This window comes from Urocitellus parryii, chromosome 6 (genome assembly GCF_045843805.1).
Source record: "Urocitellus parryii isolate mUroPar1 chromosome 6, mUroPar1.hap1, whole genome shotgun sequence".
Classification (NCBI taxonomy): Eukaryota; Metazoa; Chordata; class Mammalia; order Rodentia; family Sciuridae; genus Urocitellus; species Urocitellus parryii.
The window spans coordinates 100939168-100962911 of record NC_135536.1 but is presented as its reverse complement, the minus strand read 5'-3'; the positions used below and the strand labels follow the sequence as shown (position 1 = coordinate 100962911).

At 34.9% G+C, this 23744-nt stretch overlaps 1 protein-coding gene across 6 annotated transcripts in view; it reads left to right on the top strand.

Annotated features, from left to right (window-relative positions):
- Ccpg1 (cell cycle progression 1) overlaps window positions 1–23744 on the top strand; it is a 67467-nt gene that overhangs the window by 5708 nt on the left and 38015 nt on the right. For 3 of the 6 annotated variants that reach the window (XM_077799985.1, XM_077799983.1, XM_026413402.2), the window contains exons 2-6: window positions 12842–12959; window positions 15277–15353; window positions 16589–16790; window positions 19485–19580; window positions 21478–21729. In XM_077799985.1, coding sequence (XP_077656111.1) covers window positions 12842–12959; window positions 15277–15353; window positions 16589–16790; window positions 19485–19580; window positions 21478–21729 — 745 coding nt within the window. Of the gene's footprint in view, window positions 1–8862; window positions 8932–12841; window positions 12960–15276; window positions 15354–16588; window positions 16791–19484; window positions 19581–21477; window positions 21730–23744 lie in introns of all 6 variants that reach the window. The other 3 variants (XM_077799981.1, XM_077799982.1, XM_077799984.1) reach the window with 2 other exon arrangements.

Genomic DNA, 23744 nt, shown 5'->3' with positions numbered 1-23744 from the left:
TAAAAAACGAATTTGGTGGGCACTGTCAGTGGTAGAATGGTTGCCTTGCAAGGAAGGCCCTGAGTTTTAACCCTGATACTGCTTTAAAAAAAATTACTCCATATAAAAAAATTGTGAAATTATGAATTCCATATTCAGAATTTCTGATCAAATCTTTTGTCTCTTGGAGCTGTTTGGAAACCAATTTAATTTGGACTCTCACTGGTAAAAACTTGCTATAAGATTTATCTGCTTGTAATAGTTAAAAGATCCCTTCAAGAGCTGGGCATGGTATCACATGCCTGTAATCCCAGTTATTCAGGAGAGTGAGGCAGGAGGACTATAAATTCGATGACTGCCCGGGGTACTTGGTGAAATCTTGTCTTAAAATAAAAAAAAATAGGCGCTGGGTGGTATAGCTCAGTGGAAGAATACACTGGTAGGGGTGGGGATCTAGCAAGGTTTTTTTTTGTGTGTGTGTTATCAGGGATTAAACTCTGGGGCACTCAACTACTGAGCCACATCCCCAGCCCTCTTTTGTATTTTATTTAGTGACAGGGTCTCACTGATTTACTTAACATCCGCCTTGCTTTCCTGAGGCTGGCTTTGAACTCATAATCTTCTTGCTTCAGCCTCTGGAGCCACTGGGAATACAGGTGTGCACCACTGCGCCTGGCACCATTTTTTTTTAATTGCCAGGATATGGGGCTGAAAAATGTTTGATATTATAGGGGACTTAAAGGGCCTTTCACTTAAGATCAGACTGGATAAAAGAAACCTATAGAGTGGAAATTTCTCTCTGCTCTCACGAATAGGACTAAAGACCCTTTCTTCCTTCAGAGCAATACATGAGGCTGTTGGTTGTTATTATAACAAAATACCTGAGACTAAATTAACTTTATAAAGAAGTTTATTGCTCAAAAGTTCTGGAAGTTCCAGCCTCCTCTACCCCCTCCCCCCCAGTCAGGTGATGGGCTTATTGCTGTCAGAGTCCCAAGGTGGCACAGGACATCATGTGACAAAAGGCAAGGAAGCATAAGTATGTGTCATGTTCTGCTCTTTCTTCTTTATAAAGCCATCAGTATTTAATCATGGCTCTACCTTTATGATCTAATATAATCCTATTCATGTTGTAAAGCGCTCCCCCCCCCGTTCTAAAACATAACTATGGAAAAAGTAAGGATAAAACTTGTTGGTCCAACTGCTCATAAACTCTTTGGAAGTATGTATCTCAGGTGCATTTAAATAAAATTTGTTGTAAAATGTAAACTGTTCTATTAAGAAAGACTTTTCCTTTTCCTTTGGTTATGCTTTTTTTTGGGGGGGGGATAGATGGTCATAGCACAATGCCTTTATTTTTTATGTGGTGCTGAGGATCGAACCCGGGTCCCACCTGTGCTAGGGGAGCGCTCTACCTCTGAGCCACAATCCCAGCCCTGGCCATGCTTTTTTAAAAACCTATTTTCATTTTTTAATAACTGATGCTGGGAATTGAATCCAGGGCTTCACATAAGCTAGGCAAATTCTCTACCATTTAACTACATCCTCAACTCTTTTTGAGTCATGGTCTTATGGAGTTACCTAAAATGGCCTCATACTTGGGATTCTCTTGCCTCAGCCTCTCAGTAGCTAGGATTACAGGCCTGTGTACCTCCACACCCAATTTATCTGAATGTTTTACTCTTTCTTTGTACTGATTTTGTATTGCTTAATTTCCAAAGTCTTCTTTGAGCTATAAAGGGTAATAATTAAAATGATTTTGCTGGGTGAGGTAGTGCACACCTGTATTCCTAGCTACTTGGGAAGTTGAAACAGGAGAATCACTTGATCCCAGGAGTTCAAGACCAGCCTGGTCAACATAGCAAAACTTGTTTCAAAAAGAAAGGTTTAGCCAGGTACAGTATGGTACACATCTGTAATCCCATGGAATTTGAGAGTCTGAGACCAGAAGATTGCAATTTTGAGGCCAGCCTTAGCAACTTAGTGAAACCCTTTCTCAAAATGAAAAATAAAAGGGCTGGGGATGCAGCTAATTGGTTAATTACCTCTGGGTTCAATCCAAAAAAAAAAAAAAAGTTTAGAACAGTATCAAGTTGCTGGAATTACAGGCATGCGCCACCACACCCTGCAAGGCTGTTTTTCTTGGTGACTGTTAATGTAGATTGGTAGTATCACAAGGAAGCAAAGTTTAGGTTGGGGTTAAACTTTTGATACTTTCGTGGAGGTTCTCTTCTTTGCAACACAATTGAAGATGGTGAAATGTCGTTGAACTGAACTAGACTTTACTATCTTCAATGTTACATTGATATTGTATTTAGTATTTCATCTAGAAGGGTAGCCATCTTTGATTGCTGAAAGCAAGGTGAAGTGATACAGAGGCCAGCTCCAGCTGGCGACTGTCATCTTGTTCCTTAATTCCTTCTGTCAGGCTTTGGTAAGAGGTCATTATGAAGCTGAGGAGTCCAGTAATGGGTTAGGACACTGGGGTACTGTGTCATTAACCATCATCAATTTTTTCTTCTTTGCTGCTGGAGACTTTATGAGGAAGCAAAAGAGTGGCAGACTAGCTATGGGTGAGATTGTTAGATAATAGCGGATTACTTAAGTTTTTCTGTTTTGCCATCATAGTGATTGTGTTCCATTTCAATGATCTTGAGTACTTCTTAAAACTAAATAAGAACTGTTCATAATTATGTGAAATTTAAGAGATGCAAGTTTAGGGATGGGGTTATTTCTGATCCTTAAGTTCATTATTCTTTCTTTTTTTTTTTATTGTTGGTTGTTCAAAACATTACATAGTTCTTGATATCATATTTCACATTTTGATTCAAGTGGGTTATGAACTCCCATTTTACCCCGTATACAGCTTGCAGAATCACATCAGTTACACTTCATTGCTTTACATATTGATATACTCATGTCTGTTCATTATTATTTCTGATTCTTTTAGTGAATAAATGCTTACATGTTCTCTACTGTAGATAAAATAAATGCTAAGAGATTATAGATAAATATTGTATGGTGTTTTCTGACTAGTACAGTTAAAACACTTAGGTTGTTATAAAGATATTAAAAAAATAAAATTGTAGCTCTTTATCAATATTTTGAATGTAATATTAATTAGAGAAGTAATTAAGGAAAAAAGTTGTGTAAGATATCATTAGGCTAATTTCTGTTCATTCCTACCAGATGACATGGATTCAGGTTTAAAAAACTTGAACTTTTTCAATTATTTCTCCTTCTAACTTATGAATATATCTATACCTAGAGCCATCATTGTGTCCTCCTTCCAGTGTTGAAATCTTTCTGTTTACCACCCAGACCCCTGAATTACTGGAGATGGAACCCAAGGGTGCTACCACTTAACTAATATCCCCATACTTAAAAAAAAAAAAATTGTTTTAGGGCTTTGCTAAGTTGTTGAGACAGGCCTTGAACTTGTGATCCTTCTGCCTCAGCTTCCTGGGTTACTGGGATTACAGGTGTGAACCATTACTCCTGTTTTATCTAATCATGTTTTATCTAGAATGTTGAAAGTTATCATTTATCCTTTCTTCCTGTATGTCTTTCATAGAATGAAAGGGCTTTTCTGAATCTACTGGAAGACTCTGGGGTTGCTCCCCATTGACATAATTTAATTCTGAAATTTTCTTAGAGCTGAGGAGTGGTAGTCCACCTGCTTAGCATGTGTGAGGCCCTGGGTTCAGTCCCCAGTACCACGAAAACACAAACAAGCAACAGTAATAAAATGGGATTGAGGTGGTGCTCATTTGTAATAATACCAGAGATCTTTCCTAGCTACTCTATTTTAAAATTCCAATTCATGCACCTTCCCCTTCATCAACTGGCTTACTTTTGTCTTCTAGAAAGTATGCTTCCCTTCAGGGAGGACTTATTTATTTTTTTCTTTTGAGTCCTTATTCTTAGCACTTGGAATAGTTCATGGCACAGTGTAAAGTACTCAGTGTTTGTTGAATGAATGACTATAATATTAAATGTTTCAGATCAGGATAGGCTTATTTAAAATATTTCTCTAGGGTTACTGTTGGAAAAAGTTGATTATAAAGGACATTTTAAAGTTTTCATTAGTTATGAACCTGTGTTCTTCTCTCTCAGGTAAAATTTCTTTTAAAGCAGGCATTTTCATATCCTTTTGGTAGATGAAAGATCTGGAACCTTTGAAAAGCATTGTAGAAAAAGATTTGTGAAAGCTATCCAGACTATCTTAGATGACATTGACAGTATAGCAGCACTTTTTTTGGCCCTTACAGCTTTACTTTGGAATTGTAGAAGCATGGTATAATAATGCCCTCATTCTTCTCCATCATCTTTAATTCTAGAAGATAGGGAAATGGAAAATTTACCTTTCCATAGTAAAATGTAGCTACTCAGGAATGATGAGGTACACCATCAGGTAATTGTACTTAATGAGGTATAATTAATATTATTGCTGTCTTATTCTGACAAGTTTCTTTCTTTCTTTCTTTCTTTTTTTTTGTACCAGGGCTTGAACCTAAGGGCACTTACCCACTGAGCCACATCCCCAGTCCTTTTTATTTTTTATTTTGAGACAGGTTTCAAAATACAGTCTTACTAAGTTGCTGAGGCTGGCTTTGAATCTATGATCCTACTGCCTCAACCTCTTGAGCTTCTGGGATTATTGTTGTGCAGCACCATGCCTGGCTTATTAGAAATTCTGACCACTGTCACCTAATTTTTTTTTTTTCTTGAGATGTTTGATATTGAACACAGGGCATCATGCATGCTTGGTAAGTACTCTTCCACTGAGCTGCATCCCAAACTCCCTTTTTTTTTTTTTTAATTTGTTTTGATGCAAGATTCAGCCAGATTGCCAAAGCTGGCCTTAAACTTGCAATCTTCTTACCTCAGCCTCCCAAGTAGCTGGGATGATAGACCTTTGTCACCGTACCTAGCTTGGCTAATGCTATTTTCTGAGATACCAGAAACAGGAAAATGATTTCTGTTTTGTAGATGTATTTGAAAGGCCTGAGCAATATACAAATGGAATAATTTTTTTTTTTTTTAAGAGAGAGAGAGTGAGGGGGGTGGAGAGAGAGAGAGAATTTTTAATATTTATTTTTTAGTTCTCGGCGGACACAACATCTTTGTTGGTATGTGGTGCTGAGGATCGAACCCGGGCCGCACGCATGCCAGGCGAGCGCACTACCGCTTGAGCCACATCCCCAGCCCCACAAATGGAATATAAAGCAATTGGGGACATATAACTGATTTAGTAAAGGAAACCTGAGTTTAGCCAAGTTTTCAAGTTTATTGTCTTTCCAAAATATCCTTAGCTTTGTAACTATATGATTCCTTTGTAAATTTTCCATAAACTCTGGTTATTTCTAAGTTATTACTAGTAAACCTAGTAAAATGAGAAGAGTTTATGCATTTACCTATGGTCAGAATAAGCCGAGAGGAACCTTATGGGTTTCTCCAGAATTTTAAGATCCTTAAAGAACAATTTGGACTTGTCAATGACCTCATCATCATCCAGAAATGCTTACTTAACAGGTGGGCAAATAAACAATTATAGCACAGGATTCTAATTTAAGTTCCAGATTAGGGAAAATATTAGAGTCTTTGAGAATAGGGTCAAGGAATGGTACAAAGGAAGCATTAGCTGAGATGAGTTTAAGAGTTTGTGTTGCAGTAAGGGGATAGACCACTGATCACAGTTTGTAAAGCCCTAGAGTAAAGAGAAAGCATAATGTTTTATTTTTTAATTTTTTGGTGTGGGGAATTAATTCCAGGGCCACTTGCATGCTAAACACATATAATACCACCAAGCTACACCCCCAGCTTGAGCCTTTTAAAGGAATTTAAAAGGTTGGAGGAAAAGAATAATTTGAAAGAGGATGAATTGATAGAGATTAAAGATATTTAAGGCCTTTGGGTCATATTCTGAAGACAATATGGAAATTTTAAAGGAATGGCATAATGAGATGATTATTTTAGGAAGATATCTGGCAAGGTTCAAACACCACAGGAATATTTCATAGTCAGTGTGTCTAGAGTTGGCCTTAGAAAGTTACCAGTTTTTTATATGATAATGGTACACACAACTCCTTATTCCCCTTGTACAAAGGGGTGCAGTATCATTGAATTACATCTCTAGAGTTTTTTGTTCTTTGAGATAGGGTCTCTGTTTCTTGCCCAGGCTGGCCTTGAATTTGGGATTCTTTTGTCTCAGCCTCCCAAGTAGCTGGGATTACAGGCATTTTCCAATTTACATGGATTTCAACTGTTTTTGAGAACAACTAAATTAAGAGGGTTCTTTAGTAGGCCTGTCACTTTGCTTGCCCATACTATCAAAATGGTGTATGCCATGTGAGTTTTTTTTTTTTTTTCCTCTCTTTTGGGTTAGTTTGGGCATACATATACTCCCCCCTACAGAAGTAAACAAAGACTTAAATTGGGATTGTATTAAAGTAGGCTCATTGATTTGAGAAATTCAAGTTTGATAAATATCCACAGTTAGGCAATGTATTAATACACATTAATACTTTGTTTTGAAATGTTTTTATTTCATCTCCAGTTAATAGAGGATGCTTTTTATTGGAAATAAAAAGCTAGGGCTTACCTGTTTAAAAAAATTGTTTAAATTGAAATTACCTAGGGAATAGGAGATTTATGCATATTTAAATATCTCTGATGAGTAATCTGGAAGTTTGAAGGGGCATTAAGAAAATAAAGTTCAAGTAAGTCTATGGAGGTGGGATGTAGCAACTGTGAGAGTGTGAACTATTAACAGAAGTTTTAGAAGGTGGGGAAGGCAAAGGAAAGAAAGAAGCTTTCATGTGGTAAAGAATGTTTTTTGGGCTTCAGTCGATTTTCTTATTCACAGAGCTCCACTTACTTGTTTCATGTGGAATGTGTTTTTCAGTTGTCCAGTCACTGAAACCAGAAACCTGGGAATTACCCTGTACTTTCCCTTTCTATGATTGGCTATTTAGTCCTTTTAAAAAGTCTTCCATGTCTTTTCAAATCTCTCTGAAATGTTCCCCGCCATTTGCCCTGTCTTCATTAGTATTTATTAAGTTTAGTAGTTATCTTTTTCATGGAATATTACATTGTTTGCATCCTACAGGTTTAGGGCCCTTTAGTTGCTTCCTTCTCCATCTTATAATATACTCTCAGAATTCAAATTTGATCTTTTTTCACTCCACTCATGTTAGATTAATTGCCTTTTTTTAGAATTTTCTTAGACTAAAATTTTCAGCTTCTGTTCTTGCTGTATAATGCTTTTTCCCTTTAAACATTTTTTTTTTAGACATCGATGGACCTTTATTTTGTTCATTAATTTCTATGTGATGCTGAGAATTGAACCTAGTGCCTCACACATGCTAGGCAAGCACTCTATCACTGAGCCACAACCCCAACTCTAATACTTTTTCCCTTTCTTGCTTGGGAAGAAAGAAACCTGGAAATTACTATCAGATCTGATTTTTTTTTTTTAAACAAGAAGCTGGATGTCTTTATTTTTATGTAATATCTCAATTTCTAAAATTTGGCAGCTGTTAATTCAGTTTGAAAAATATGCTGTCTAGTTTGCAGGTTTATTTATAAAACCTTTGATTATATATAAACCCTCTTTTCCCACTGCAAATTTAATTGCCCAATCTTTGTGTACTCACATATGTCAATGTATGCTTTTCAAATTATTATAAAACACAATACAAATAGTGATATGTATTAAAAGTTTTTTTAAAACTCATGAAAACTGCTTCGATGAGAAACTGGAATTTACATAGTTTAACAAAGAATACCGGGATAAGGTTAAACATATAACGTTGAAGTATTCATACTGTAGCCTTTTGGATAATCTTTGTTGGATAGAAAGACTTTACTCTAAGGCTTTTCTGTAAGTTTATAGAAATTTTGTAGGGTTATAGATGACCTGATCTAACCAATTAAATAGAAATTTATAAGAGTTTCCAGAATGAATAGATGATTCAGATCTTTATTTTTTGCCTGTTCTTATTTGAGCACTAGTTCAGTATTATCTAGAGTTCTAGTAGCATTGCAGCCATCAGCTTGGATCTAATATCTTCACAGTATATGTGCAGTAACAGAAGCATATGGTTTAGATGTGTAGAGCAAGTTGAGATGCATTTTGCAGTTTAAAGGAGCCTCAGATGGAAAGTGGAGAAGAAACTAGGTAAAGTGACCAGTGTATGCTGATCCCAGAACTTGATTTTAGGTCATTGCCAGTGACCATAAGTTTTGAACCAACCTCTGTTCTTTTTTTTTTTTTCCTTTTATTTTTCCCTACTTTAATCCAATACAACTGAAATATCTCTGACATATTTTAATAAAAACTTAAGTTTCTTCTTTGCTTGTAAAATTTAAATTGCTGTGTAGCCAACATAGAGACTTCATTTTGCTTGGCAGGGGAGCTCTTCCAGTCTCCCTATAGGCTTCTTGATTTCTTTAGCCATGCTTTTTACACCTCTCACTATTCATTGAAAATATGGGTCTTTACTGTTTATTTCTTCCCTAGTCACCATTCTGCCAACCTCAACTGTCTGACGTGGTTAAATAGGGTTCTCCTTCCTCTTTAATTCTGCCTGGTCAAATCCTACATTTTCTTTCAGACTCAACTTTCTTCTTCATTCCAGTAATAGGATTGCCCAGACCATTCTAGCTCAGGAGAATCGTCTTGTCTTTAGAAGTTTGGTTGTTTTTGTTCATAAAGGTTTGCATTCATATCATATCCTGTGTGATAAATCTATGGGTGGGTTGTCTCAGTTTCATCTGGAAGGCAATAAGCCACGTTTCATACTTTATGTCACATATAGAGCTTCTTATCAGATTAAAAAAAAATGTGTCCCACAAGTCAATATGTTCTTGTATTTGTAGACCTGAAAAATGTCTGAAAATTCCAGTGACAGTGATTCATCTTGTGGTTGGACTGTCATCAATCATGAGGTATGCTCTTTAATACTTTTTATGAGGCAATTTGTAGTCTTTTTTTTTTAAAGAGAGTGTGTGAGAGAGGGAGAGAGAGAGAATTTTTTAATATTTATTTTTTAGTTTTCAGCGGACACAACATCTTTGTTTGTATGTGGTGCTGAGGATCGAACCCGGGCCGCACGCATGCCAGGCAAACGCACTACCTACTGCTTGAGCCACATCCCCAGCCCAATTTGTAGTCTTTTAGTGTTAGCAGTGATATAAAATATTCTTTGAAGGCCAGCATTTTTCTGCATTTAAGCCAAAGGTTCCATTGTCCGTAGCTTGCTTTGCCGAGAACTCTTCATGGGCCAGTATTGTCTGCATTATTGTTCATAGCTTTCCTTAGCTTGAAGTTGTTAGGCACATTTTTACTGAGTTTTATTACTAGTCAGGCTCTGTGCTTTATCCAATTCTCATGTAATTAAAAAAAGCCTCACTGTATATAGATTGTTTTCATTCTTATTTTGTAGTTAAGAAAACTGAAGCTTAGAAAGGCAAATTTGTTAAAAATTAAGTAATTAGAAAATATCCAAGCCTGGATAGAACAGAATGGCTCAAAGGAAGATGGAGAATGTATAATTATGTTGTTTTAGGAACTTAGCAGAACTATGATGTTATAGGAACTTAACAGAACTTAAAGAACTATGGTTAGAACTTTATCACAAAAATATATTTTATGTAGAGGAGTAATATACATACAATGAATGCACATAACTAGTTTGTAATAAACACTACAAAGAGAAGAAACATAAGTTCTTATTAAGGGTTTATGTTCTACACTGCTTTCATTATTTAAAAAAAATCACTGAGATACAATAAAGTAAAAATCAGCCATACTTGTTCAAACCATCTGTGGTTTTCTTGTTTGTTTTCAGGATCTCCTCTCGCCTATTTTTCATTAATAGAAAAATTTTAACATTTTCTTATATAATTATTTTAATATTTAGACAGTCATCTTCTAGAAAGCAAGATTACTAAAAAAGATTGCTTTCTGTTTTATAGTTTCAAAACTTAATAGCAACTGTACCAATTAAGTTTGAAGTTGTTTTTATTTTTATAAGTATGCCAGGTGTGATGGCACACACCTGTAATCCCAGCAGTTTGGGAGGCTAAGGCAGGAAAATTGCAAGTTCAAGGCCAGCCTGAGCAACTTAGCTATATCCTAAGATTTAAAAATAATGGAAAAAAAAAAAAGGACTGGGGATGTACACAGTAGTAGAGCATTTCTGGTTTCTGTTCCCAGTACCTCCCCCCCCAACACAAAGTGATTTTTCTATTTTTAACCTGTTTCTACAAAGCTTGGGTCAACTCATAACAGCTTCTTTTCCTTCAAGGATAATTAACAGTACAGGAGCAAGGCAGCATTGGAAATCCTACCTGTGAGCCTGCAGGTTAGAACAAAACAATAAATTTTTCTGGCACTTGCCAAGTGTGTTAGACATCATGCCACAGAGTAAATCATGTTTTTTTTGTACTTTCATCTTCTGTATTTAGTTACCAAATTCAGCTCTCTTGTTAGTGTCTCTTACATATGTTTCCTTTTCCATTATTACCATTGTGATTTGGTCCAGAGCTGGTCTTTCCAGCAACCCCCTAGTCAGCTCTATCCTTGCCTTTGCTTCTGTCATGCTCCTGCCACCATAGGCAACCTTAAAGTCTTACATTTAGAATTCTCTTTAGTCTTCAAGGTTACTCCTTTCACAACTTCTTTTATATTTTGCTATTTGAGTTATATGTTAAATTTCTTTTTAGTCTTCAAAGCCTATTCCGTTCACAAATTCTTTTATTTTTTGCTGTTGTGAGTTATATATTTGAATTTTGTAAGTTGATAGAAAAAATAGGGAGAGGCAGAATCAGCAGCTTCATGGTTAACTTTGCTTATTAAGACACAAGGAGGGCTGGGGCTGTGGCTCAGTGGCACTGGGTTTGATCCTCAGTATGTGAGGCACTGGGTTTGATCCTCAGTACCACATAAAAACAAATATACAAAATAAAGACATTGTGTCCATGTATAACTTAAAAAAAAGACACAAGGAAAAAATTCACAAGATTCCATTATTAAAGATAGTCTGACAATAAAGTATGAAGGATAACCTCAGAATAAAAAAATGTTATAGGAAAGGCTTCTGTTAACCTGATAGTTTTATTTAATTCATGCCTTTCAGTCTGATCTTTGACAAAGATGCCAAAAGCATACATTGGAGAAAAGACAGCCTTCTTAACAAATGGTGCTGGGAAAATTTGTTATCCATGTGCAGAAGAGTGGAATTAGGTCTTTATATCTCACTGTGCACAAAAGTCTACTCAAAATGCATCAACGATGCAGTAATTAGACCAGAAACTATGCAACTCATAAAAGAAAATGTTGGGGCAACACTCTAGCATACAGGTACAGGCAATAACTTCTTCAACAGACCCCTGAAAGCCCAGGAAATAGTATCAAGAGTTAATAAATGGGATGGCATAAAATTAAAAAGCTTCTTCACAGCAAAGGAAGTGAAGAGAGAACTTCCAGAATGGGAGAAAATCTTGCCTAGCTACTCTTCTGATAGAGGATTACTGTCTAGAATATATGAAGAACTCAAATACCAAAAAAAACCCCCACAAAATACACCACCACCAATAACACAACTAATAAATGGGCAAATGAACTCAACAGACATTTCTCAAAAGAAGAAATACAAGTGGTCAACACTATATGGAAAGAATGTTCAACATCATTAGCAGTTAGGGAAATGCAAATCAAAACTACCCTGAGATATCATCTCACTCCAGTTAAAATGGCAGCCATCAAGAATACAAATACAATAATAAATGCTGCAGATGATGTGTCAAGAAAGGAAACTTTCATACTGTTAATGGGATTGTAAATTACAGTGACCATTTTGGAAATAAGTATGGAGGTTCCTCAGAAAAACCTTGGCATGGAACCATCATATGACCCAGCTATAACACTCCTTTGTATTTATCTTAAAGAATTAAAGTCATACTATAGAAATACATAGCCGTGCAATTCACAGTAGCCAAACTGTGGACCCAGCCTAGATGTCTGTCAGTGAATGAATGAATAAAATGTGGTATATATACATAATGGAGTTTTATTGAGCCAAGAAGAACGAAATTATGTCATTTGCAGGAAGATGGATGGAACTTGAGAACATTATGTTAAGCAATTAAAACAAGCTCAGAAAGTCAAGATCATATGTCTTCCATCATATGTGGATGCCAAGGAAGAAAAAGGGAGGATCTTATGAAAATTGAAGGGAGATTGGTAGAATAGAGGAAATGGACCATGGAGAGGGAGGAAAAGAGGGAAAGGGGAAATATATTGGAGAATGATATTGGCCAAATAATATTATTGTATTGGTACATCTATGAATATTAAAAAAATTATTCCTTCAACATAGCAGTTTACTTTGCCATAAGAAGTAGTTTTTGGGCTGGGATTGTGGCCTCGGGGCAGAGCACTTACCTCTCATGTATGAGGCACTGGATTCTGTCCTCAGCACCACATAAAAATAAATAAATAAAATAAAGGTATTGCGTCCATCTACAACTAAAAATTTTTTTTTTGGTACCAGGAATTGAATCCAGGGGTGCTTAACCACTGAGCCTCATCCCCATCCCTTTTTATATTTTATTTTGACACAGGGTCTTGCTATGTTGCTTAGGGCCTAGCTAAGTTGCTGTGGATGGTTTTGAACTTGCAGTCCTTCTTCCTCTGCCTCCTGAGTTGCTGGGATAAAGCTCATTGGATTAGATGTCATTCCCTTTTGGAGTATGGCAAAATCTGGGACTTTTACTAATGGAAAACATCTATATGTAATCAAATCCAGCTTTGAGAAATTAATAGGGAAATAACTGATTATCACTTTTTCTCTAGGGGTCTGATGTAGAGATGGTGAATTCTGTCACAACCAGTGACAGCTGTGAGCTCACCCCAGAATGTTCATCTTTAGAACAAGAAGAGGATGTTCAAGTACTGCAGATAGAGCAGGAAGGTAAGTTGTTAAATTCTGATTGAAAATAAAAATGTGAGTGTCATTATGAATCTTGACTTCTTTCTAGGCAGTCAGCTTTTTTGGATAATCTTGGTGATCTGGTTACTGAAGGACTAATTTTAGTGTGGGTTAGATAAAAATTCAGTGTGGATTTAGGAAGGCTTGCAGAACCTAGTATCACCAACCTGCCATAGTTTTATTATTTGCAGCAGTAATATGTTTGGGTCTCCACATAGTCTTTCATACCATAGGTGTAACCAGTGACTAAACATTATGTATTATGTGGTTTAACATGAATTTGTTTGGTACTTTGTATTTACTTGCCATTATTAATGTTATGGCTAGCAATGTACAAAACTTTTCATCAGAAGAGATTCTCTAGGTATCATCATGCTATGGAGTTCTTGAGTTAAGATTTAGTAAAATGATATTTGACTATGTACTGTACTGCATCTATGTTAATATACTTCCTGTGGAACTTGTGCATGTTATTTATGTAAATGAGACATATGACTCCCAAATAATTGCTGTAACTCCCAAGCAATTTCTATGTAGTCTTATCTTCGTATTTAAACTACTACTTACACTTCTAAAACAGTTTCATTAAAATGTAAAGTAAGAAGAACATTTCCCCCTCAGGAGAGTAAAGTAGGTATGTCAAGGCCAGAAAATAGAAATAGAGGAGATTATTGTACCTGTTATTTTTTTCTTAAGCTTATGTGCTGATTACTATTCTCGTTTGCACATATTCTCATTGTTTGTAGTTCAGATCCCTTTGAGATTCTGAAAGGGGTGAATAGTCTCTCCCAAGAAATGCATTTACCTATATGTAAAAAATTTCCATACTTGGTATGTACTTTTGTGTTTAATAAAACACAAAAGTACTGTTTTTTTTTCTTGTTCTTAGGTGGTTAAAATACATAAAAATAAAGTTCATGGTGGGGGAAAATGATTTTTAAAGGATTTAAAAAAATATTTTTAGTTGTAGGTGGACATACAATATCTTTATTTTATTTTTGTGTGGTGCTGAGGATTGAACTCAGTGCCTTACACATGGTAGGCAAGTGCTCTACCACTGAACTACAACCCCAGTCCCAAAAATGATTTTAATATACAGCTACTTATAATTCTTTTATAATTTATGTATGTATTTAGTTTTATACTTAACTCCCATTAACATTTTGTACTCTTTGAGAAAAAATAATGAATTCAGTATTCCGTTTTACATTTCTTCTTTGAGGAGACTCTTACAGATTTTATCTTCTGTAGTGACATTATTTTATTTTCCTATAGTTTTTTTTTTTTGTACTGGTGATTGAATTCAGGGCTTTGTGCATGCTAGGCAAGCATTCTACCACGGAGGTACTTCCCCAGACCTCTTTACTTATTTATTTATTTATTTATTTTTTGAGACAAGCGTCTAGCTGAGGTGCAGAGGATGGCCTTAAACTTGTAGTCTTCTTGCCTCAGCTTCCAGAGGAGTTACATGTGTTACATGTGTGTACTACCACACCTGGCTTGTTTTTCTTTATTCTTTTGATTCCTTGTTTTTATAGTTTAAAGCTTTTTTTTTTTTTTTTTTTAAATAGACAGGGTCTTACTGAGTTGCTTAGCACCTTGCTATTGCTGAGGCTGGCTTTGAACTTTCAGTCCACCTGCCTCAGCCTCCTGAGCCTCTGGGATTATAGGCGAGTGCTACTGCGCCCGGGCCCCAGCCCATTTTTATATTTTATTTAGAGACAGGGTCTCTCTGAGTTGCTGAGGGTCTTGTTAAGTTGCTGAGGCTGGTTTGGAGCTTGCAGTCTTCCTGCATCAGCCTCCAAAGCTGCTGAGATTATAGGCGCCACTGCATCAGACAAGCTTTTTATAATTTAAAGCAGCTTTGATTCTTACATTACAAGCCAGTGATAGCCATTGGAATGGTGGTGGTATTTTTAGGAATTTTGGATGAACTTTTAAGAAGTCAGGAAATGTGCTATCAGGTATCTGAGGATGTATTTTACATATTAATGGGTTCTTAGAAATACTTTTCATCAAGTGATTTGTTATTACAAGGTAGAGATTTTATTTAGTTAAATTAGCTTTGATTTAAGTTCTTAATAGGTCCCAAGTGAGTACACTTAAGTAAATAAAATTGTTTCCTGACAATTTCAAATAATTAAAATGTGGTAACAGTAGAGTTATTTTTACAATTATATGACTTTTCATTCATCTACTTTAACATTGAGAATAGATTTCATCTACAGTGATGGTATTTATATTACAAAGAGTCAACTGTTTTAAATGAATATTTTTATTGATCTTTGCATTATAACAGAAAGCAGCCAAAATAGCACATTGTTAATGGAAGGAACTGCTTATCCAACTTTGGAAGAAACCACCTCAGCATTTGAGGTAAACTTGTATTCTGTGAATGTATGATAAATCGTATCCTTAGAGAATATGAGTCGAAGCCTCCATTTCTGTATTTTCTTCCTATTTGAATCATAAGCAATGTTCATTGAAAATTTTGAGATTCCATAGATTGATCAGTTTTAAGGGTAAAGTTAGCTTCTGTTAAAGACTTATTCTTTTAATCTGTATTATAATTTGAACCTGGGACACTCTGCCATTGAGCTACATCTCCAACCCTTTTTAGATTTTGATGCAGGGTCTTGCTAAGTTGCTCAGACTGGACCCAAACTTTCGATCTTCCTGCCTTAGTCTCCTGAGTACCTAGAATTACAGGAGTGTGCCACCATGCCTGGCCAGTTCCCAACTCTTAATACAGTAGTCTTCCTTATGTGTGGTTTTGCTTTCCCCCTTTTCAGTTACCTGCAGTCAGCTGTGGTCCAAAAGTATTTGTCTTGACTTTTTCAAAAGAGACAATACATTAATAAAATTTTTATCATAGTACATTATTATAATTATTCTATGTCTTATTGTTAATCTTTTACTGTGCCTAATTTATAAATTAAAAGGTATGTATATGGTATAGAAAAAATATATATAGGGTGGTATATTGTCCATGGTTTCTTGCATCCACTGGGGGTTCTTAGAATGTATACCTTGAATGGGGAATACTGTACAATCACATTGGTGATTAAGTTACAGCATATGAATTTGGGGGACACATTTAAACTATATGATGTAGCTGTTGAAGTTTAATACATACATAACCAGAAAAATTTAATCAGCCTTTAACAGGTTCCCTGAGTATAAAATCATGCTTAAATTCATAGAACTGGTGGGAGAAATCAACTGTCTCTTTTCTGTGGTCATTGGGTAGCAAAGGTAGTTTTCTCAGTTTCTGCATTCCAGTCAGAGAAAGAAGTGGTCCATCTAAATCTGAGAGTTGCCAACGGGTTTGATGATGTTTTCAAGATAAGTGATGAGCCTCTATTGCATAGTCCTTTACTGTTGATAAGAAATAATATCTTTAGGAGCTGGAGGAAGAGCTTAGTGGTATAGCACTTGTCTAACATATCCTAGACCCTGGATTTGATCCGTAGCACTGGAAAAAACAGGAAACCATGTATTTTACTTTAACCTCAGATTACTATATTACCCTATACATTTTGAATTGTATAGAAATATAGGCTCTTAAATAATTTTATAATTTATTATCTCTAAAATTATGATAATTTTAGGCAGAAGAAGAGAGGTCACCTGAAGATAATGTCTATTTTGGAACTGCCAGTGATGATTCTGATATTGTTACCCTTGAACCTCCTAAGTTAGAAGAATTTGGAAATCAAGAAGTTACAATTGTTAAAGAAGCACAGAGTTCAGAAGATTTTAACATGGGCTCTTCCTCAAGCAGCCAGTATACATTCTGCCAACCAGAAACTGGTAAGACATATATAATGATAATATGCTGATATGAGATTTATATAAAGTCTTGTTTTCTAACCCTAAATCTCAACTTTTGATTATATTTGGGTAAAACTCAAGAAATTTTTTGTAAATCTACAGTTATATCTAGGGTATTCCTAGATTGTATGGCCTAGAGCAGAGCAATGTTGTGCTACAACAAGACTTTTTTAAAATCATGTTTGTCTTTTGAATTGTTAAATAGAAGACAGAATTTCTTGAGCTGGGTACATATCTGGGTACACAGTGGTACACATTTGTCATTCTAGGTACTCTGGAGGCTGAGGCAGGAGAATTGCAAGTAAAAAGTACCTAGTTGGGGGTGGATTCTTGGAGGTTTTACTGGTGCTATTTGCAGTGCTGGGGATTGCACTTCCAAGGAAGTTGCTGTATGACTGAGTTACACCCCACCTATAGTTAGTTTCTTAAAGGATGTATTACAGTCCCAGACACTTCAAAATGCATTTGGCTTATTATTTTTTTTAGATCTTTAAAAGTGGGAAATTGAAATATCTTACCTGTAAGGACGAGAATGTTAACATTTTTAATTATAATAGTACAAGTTTGTATTATACAAATAGTGAAAGCAAAAAATTGGGGAGGATTTAACCCAGGGGAGCATTACCCCTAAGCTACATCCCCAGCCCTTTTAAATTTTTGTTTATTTTGAGACAGGTTCTTGCTAAGTTGCTGAGGCTAGCTGTGAACTTGCAGTCTTCTTGCTACTTAGCCTTCTCAGTCACTGAGATTATAGGTGTGCGAAACTGCTCCAGGGTTGGTGAAAAAAATTTGGTGTTTTTTTTTTTTTTTTGGTGGTGCTGGGGTTGAAAAAAAATTCTTAAGTCTTGCAGATCCCTTTGATTATAAGTTATTTAGCAAATATTTATGGTACCTACCAAGTATAAAACAGTGTTCAAGGAACTGTTAATAAAGCAGTCTTCAAAAAAACTCCTTGACTTGGGTCTTTCATTTAGACTGTGTTATGAAAAAATGTACCTATTATAAGTCACTTTCTTAATGCAGCCAATGCTCATTGTTCACAGTCATTTGGAGGTTAAATTTTGAGTTGCTAAGCTTATTCCATTCCATACTTCTTACGGTTAGTTTTTAACATCTTTTAAGATGATCCAAAATATTTAGTTATAATCTTCATGGAAAAATATCATAAGATGCACCTATAATTAACCCACAGTTATAAAAGTGAATTATGGGAGAGGCTACTTGGAATCCTGATTCCAGAAATTTCCTGATTTGATAGAAAAATAGGAACAGATAGTATCTGAGGTAATCTCTCTTTAATATTTACATTTGGCATCTAGAATCAGACAAGGGAATTTCCATCATTTGAGTTTAAGCTAATAAAATTCAGTTTGAGATCTTTGGCTATCTCAATTTGATAAGCTGATTTTATTTAGTGTATCCATAGAAACTGGAAACATTTTAACTATTTAAATACTCATCTGATGTTCTTAGAGGCTAGAGGAAAACTTTGTTAAAATAGCTTACCTAGTCCACTTATCCCTTGATATCCACAAAGGGCTGGTTCCCGGACCCTGGCAGACACAAAAATCTGGATGCTGAAGTTTCTTATATAAAATGGCATAGTATTTGCAAATTACCTAGAAATATCCTCTCATCTCTACATTACTTACAATCTTGTAAAAGGCTATATAAATCGTTAGAGAATTAAAAGAAAAAGAAGTCTGTACATGTTCGGTACAGATTTTTTGTGTGTGAATGTTTTCAATTCATTGTTGATTGAATGGAGGGATATAGGACTTATGGATATGAATGATTCACTGTGCATTTATTTATAAGGGCTTAATATAATTAACTTTACAGTTTAGTAAGGTGATCAAATTTTGATGTGTTTTTGCATTCCAGGATTTGTTTTGTATTCAAATAGTCTCCCCCTGCCCTTTGTTTTAATTTAAGAAAATGCATGACCAAAATGGTCAAATTGAAGCAGGAGTATGGCAGAAGGGTCCAGGGTGACTTATAAGACACAAAAAAGGCTATGGACTGTTTTTTCAGGACCTTAGATAACTCTAAGCTCATTAATTTTAATATTTTTCTCTTTTCTGAACTCAGATTTCCTGGGAATTTTGTAGATTTAGTTAACAGGAATATTAACTATATTTTTACCCAATCTTATCCCTCTCTAAAAGAAATTGTTTCAATAAAAAAAGTTAAAAAAAAATAAAATGAAATGTGGTCCATTCTTGACTGAGATGTCTTTATGGACTCATTACAGACAGTATATGATTAGTTGTTAGGAGTTTTCTTTTCCTTATTCTCATTTTTTTCCCTGATTTGTTAATTTTATGCTACCCTTTGATTGCTTAGTTATTTTGCTTTTTCCTTTCCCTTTCTTCTTTATCCTTACTTTGACTTCATGTTTTTCTTCTAAAAACACTTAGAAGAAACATTAGATTTTAATAGTAATGTACTTTTTAAGAATAATACCAACTTTTTTCATATTAACACTTTTTCCTGGCCCCAAAGGCCAAGTTGGTAGCTGTAGAAATGTATGTATTGTATATATGTTTTGAAAAGGCATGATATTAGATTTTAAGTTAACACAATGTTTTGATAAGTATTTTCAATTATTTATTTTCTTTATTCTTTATAATAAAGCTTTATACATCTTTTTTCCCTATTTATTCACAAAAGAAAGATGGTGGGAGAAGCTGTGGAAGATTCCTGAATGCATAATGGGATGGGATGATCAGCTGAAACACCATGTTCCTAGCCAACTCACTTTCCAAGGTGGTGTGACTAAATCTGATCAGCTTCTATAGAGCTGAGTGTGTCTAGTCACATTTACTACTTACTATGTGCTTCAAAGATACCTGTTGTAATCTGTGATACCCTAAACAGGTGTTCAAAATTGATTTTATAAAAAAAGCTGACTGAGCTTTATTGCATGCCTTTTGCATTGCTTGCATCCTGGACGGACGATGGGCCAAATTATGCTTTAAAAGCTTCTAATCAAAATATTTCAGCTGTTATGTATATAGGTGGATAAGATGGAAGCATTAGATAAAGACCTGAATGTGGGTTAAGTTGGTTTGTTAGAATACATAATGAAGGCAGTTTGTATTAATGGTAGTATTCAAAATTTATTCAGGGAATTTTGATAGTTTGTTTTTACATTTACTTATTATAATTCTGAGTCAAAAGTCTGACTTAAATACTCCAACCATGAACATGAATGCCTTTGTATTATGTAATGCTTTAAGTCTTCCTTTTTTTCTCTTTGTCCAAGAAATGTAACCTCACGCTTGAGGGGACGGCATCTTGGAAAAACTAGTGATCAAGAATAAACAGATAAACATGATGGGCATAAGGGTCATGACCAAAAGATTTCTCAGTGGCATCTGTATCACTAAATATTAGGAGTATTTGTTCATTCAGTAGTGACTTTGATCTTTGTTTGTTTTTATGTGAAAGTGAACTGAATCCCCCATGATCTATTTTTTTAAAAAGCATTGCCTAACCAAATCAGCTTTCCTGTGGCATGGATATCTTGTCTTCTAAAGAACTGTTTTATTTTATTTTTTTTTTAAAGCATGACTGTTGTTTTGAAGCTTTTTGTATTAAACTCAAGTTCAATTTTATCCTTACTTTTAGTGCTTTCCTTTACTTCCAACCAGCCTGTAGAAATCATTACTGAATGATGTATCTATCTTCTGTGTTAACATATAGTTTGTTTTGAAATATGTAAAAGTGTTAAGATATTAACCATTTGGAAAAAAAATTGAAGCTGCTGTTTCCAGGAAATGTTTCCTTGGTCTTAAAATTTTTTTGTATAGTTTTTCTTTTCCTGATTCGTTGTTCTATGCTATCCTTTCATAAAGAAGTCCTTAATATCCGAGATAGCTGTTGTGTCACTTCCTCATGCTGACATATTTACTAGAGGGTGAAATTAATAACCTTCTAGTAAGAGTGGCAGTGGAAGGGAAGGGCTCATCTGACTTCTGGAAACCTGTATTATACTGTAGTGCTTTGAACTTGATTTAGGATAGTAGAATGGAATTGAAAGTAGGTGCCAGATAGACCCAGGAAATTTTTGGTGGTAGTTATACTTTGTGAATCACAGGACTGCTTCCATATGTTCCTGGGTTCCTTAAACTGTTGAATTTAAGAAATGAATGAAGAGGACTGGGGTTGAGGCTCAGTGGTAGAGAGCTTGCCTAGCACATATGAGGCACTAGGTTTGATCCTCAGCACCACATTAAAAAAAAAAAAAGGTATTTTGTGTACCTATAACTAAAAAAATATATATTTAAAAAAAATGAATGAAGAGAGATGATTTTTTTCTTTCAGAATTGGTACTTGTTTTTTATGCATCCCATAGCAATGAAATTTAATAGACTCTGAGAATAAAAGTATGAACTGCCAGAGGGAAGTTTTTTTTTTTTTTAAAACCAGTATTTCAAGGTATGGAGTAATAAGTTTTAACAAATTTCTGTGTATCACATTCTAGGACTTTTATGCTTCAACTTTATGTTGATAGATTGAAAAATTGTTTTTTTGTTGTTTGGTTTGCTATTTCATGTAAAAAGGCATGTAGGGATAGCATTGATTATTCTAAGCCATTTATTGGGAAAGCTTTTCTAAAAGTTTTAATACGTAAATATCAACATTTTTCTTTTTAAAATAGTATTTTCATCTCAGCCTAGTGATGGTGAATCAAGTAGTGATGAAACCAGTAATCAACCTAGTCCTGCCTTTAGACGACGCCGAGCTAGGAAGAAGACTATTTCCACTTCAGAATCTGAGGAACGATTGCCTGCTGAACAGGAAAATGAACCTTCTAAGGAGTTGAGTAAACGCCAGTTCAGTAGTGGTCTCAATAAGTGTGTTGTACTTGCTTTGGTGATTGCAGTCAGCATGGGATTTGGACATTTCTATGGTAAGTATTTGAAAATGTGTTATACGTTAACTGATGCCATTATAAATAGAAGATGATTGAGGAATCCTAGATCTGTTTTCATTGTCATTATTAAGCTGATGACCTTGCAGCCTGTTTGTATTTCAGTTTTTTTATTTGGAAAGTGGAGATAGTGCTGCTTATCTCATTACACTATTTTCACTTAAATGAGCTAGTAGTTATTTAAGAAATGTAAGAACCAGGTGTGGTATAGTATGTGCTTGTAGTCCCACTTGCTTGAGAGGCTGACACAGTAGGTTTATTTGAGGCCAGATTGGACAACAAAGTCAGACTGCATCTCAATTTAAAAAAAAAAAGGCAATTATTAACATGTATGACTTTTTTTAAGTAAAAAGATTAGAAGATTAAAAATTTGAAATGTTGGGGCTGGGAATGTGGCTCAGTGGTAGAGTGCTTGCCTAGTAGGCATGAGGCCCTGGGTTTGATCCCTAGCACCACCACCACCAAAAAAAAAAAAAAAAAAAAATTGAAATGCTCACCACGAGGCAAGTCATTTTAATTTGCTATTACAGATTATTTAAATCATAGTTGGAGTAGTTACATTTGAAGTCTCCCAATAATTATTGCTCATCATTTCTATTTTGAGGTTTAATGCAATTGTCATTTTGTGACATTCATTTTTGTTTTATGATTCACATTAGTTGAAAAATTTTTAGCCTTATATTTTGGTTTTTGTTATAACCAGGTTGCTTATGGCCTCGCCAAGTTTCTGAGGCAGGCTTTGAACTTGAAATCCTCCTTCAGCCTCCTGAGTTCCTTGGATTAAAGGCGTGTGCCACCATGCCTGGCTGTTGATTATCTTATTAATTCAAAGCCTTTATGTGTTTCTTGGGTCAGATGAAGAAGTGGTTGCATGTGATGTTGGTTATTTTTTCTTTTCCATGTAGGAGTCTCACTGTTTTCTTTATATATTTATGTTTTATATTTATGTTTTCTTTCTATATATAAGATATTCTTTAGTACAGAGACAGGAGTATTTAAGAACTGAGTGTTCCTACCCTTTGCTCTATTGGATTTTGGGGGAAGTATACTTTAAAGAAATGTCTTAGATCTCATTAGTTTCACAAAGTTTAGTTTGCATTATATTAACTTCTTTTAGATTTTTTTTTGCCTATGTAATCCATACTTTGTTTTGCTAGTTCCTTCCAGTAATGTTTTTAATGCAAAAATTTGAAGAATTGCAAGTACAGTCTATTGATTTGTGGAAAAGATATTTATAACGTTAGAATAAACTTAATGTCAACATAATATAATGAAAACAATCAATACTTGTATAAAGTCAGTCAGTAAAATTTGTTGTTTCTTGTATTTGATTCTGTGTTAATAAAAATAGGTACTTAGATTCCTTATGGATGCCTGCTTGAATTTAATACTGAGGTACTATAACTTGTATCCTCTTTTGAAGTTTGTTGTAATGAGATTTGATTTGAAATATATACTTTACTGGCTAACTAGAGTAAACATATCAATATGTTTTTGAGTTATGATTTTTTCTCCCTACAGGTAAACATGAAGGTAACAAAGGAGAAGGTCTTAATCTTTTTTTCTTACTAAAAGCAAAAATTGGATAGTGACTTCTAAATGTTAATTTGGACAATTGCATGACCTTTAAATATTTTGTAGAAATTTCAGTTTAGAGATGAGTCCTTTCAAAAGAGAGAAATTCAACTAAAAAAAAAAAGTCATATTTGTTCTTTCAATGGTATCTTTGGGGCTGGGGCTCAGTGGTAGAGCGCTTGCCTAACACATGTGAGGCACTGGGTTCAATTCTCAGTACCACATATAAATAAATAAATAAAAATCCATCAATGACTAAAAAGTGAGAAATTACTTCCTTGTTATTTAGAATTTTGTTACTGGTAAAATTTATTTGAATAATTACAATTGATAAAACATTTTTCTGTATTTTCATATTAAGTCTTTCCAAAATATGAAAAACTTCAATCTAGGGGCTGGGGATGTGGCTCAAGCGGTAG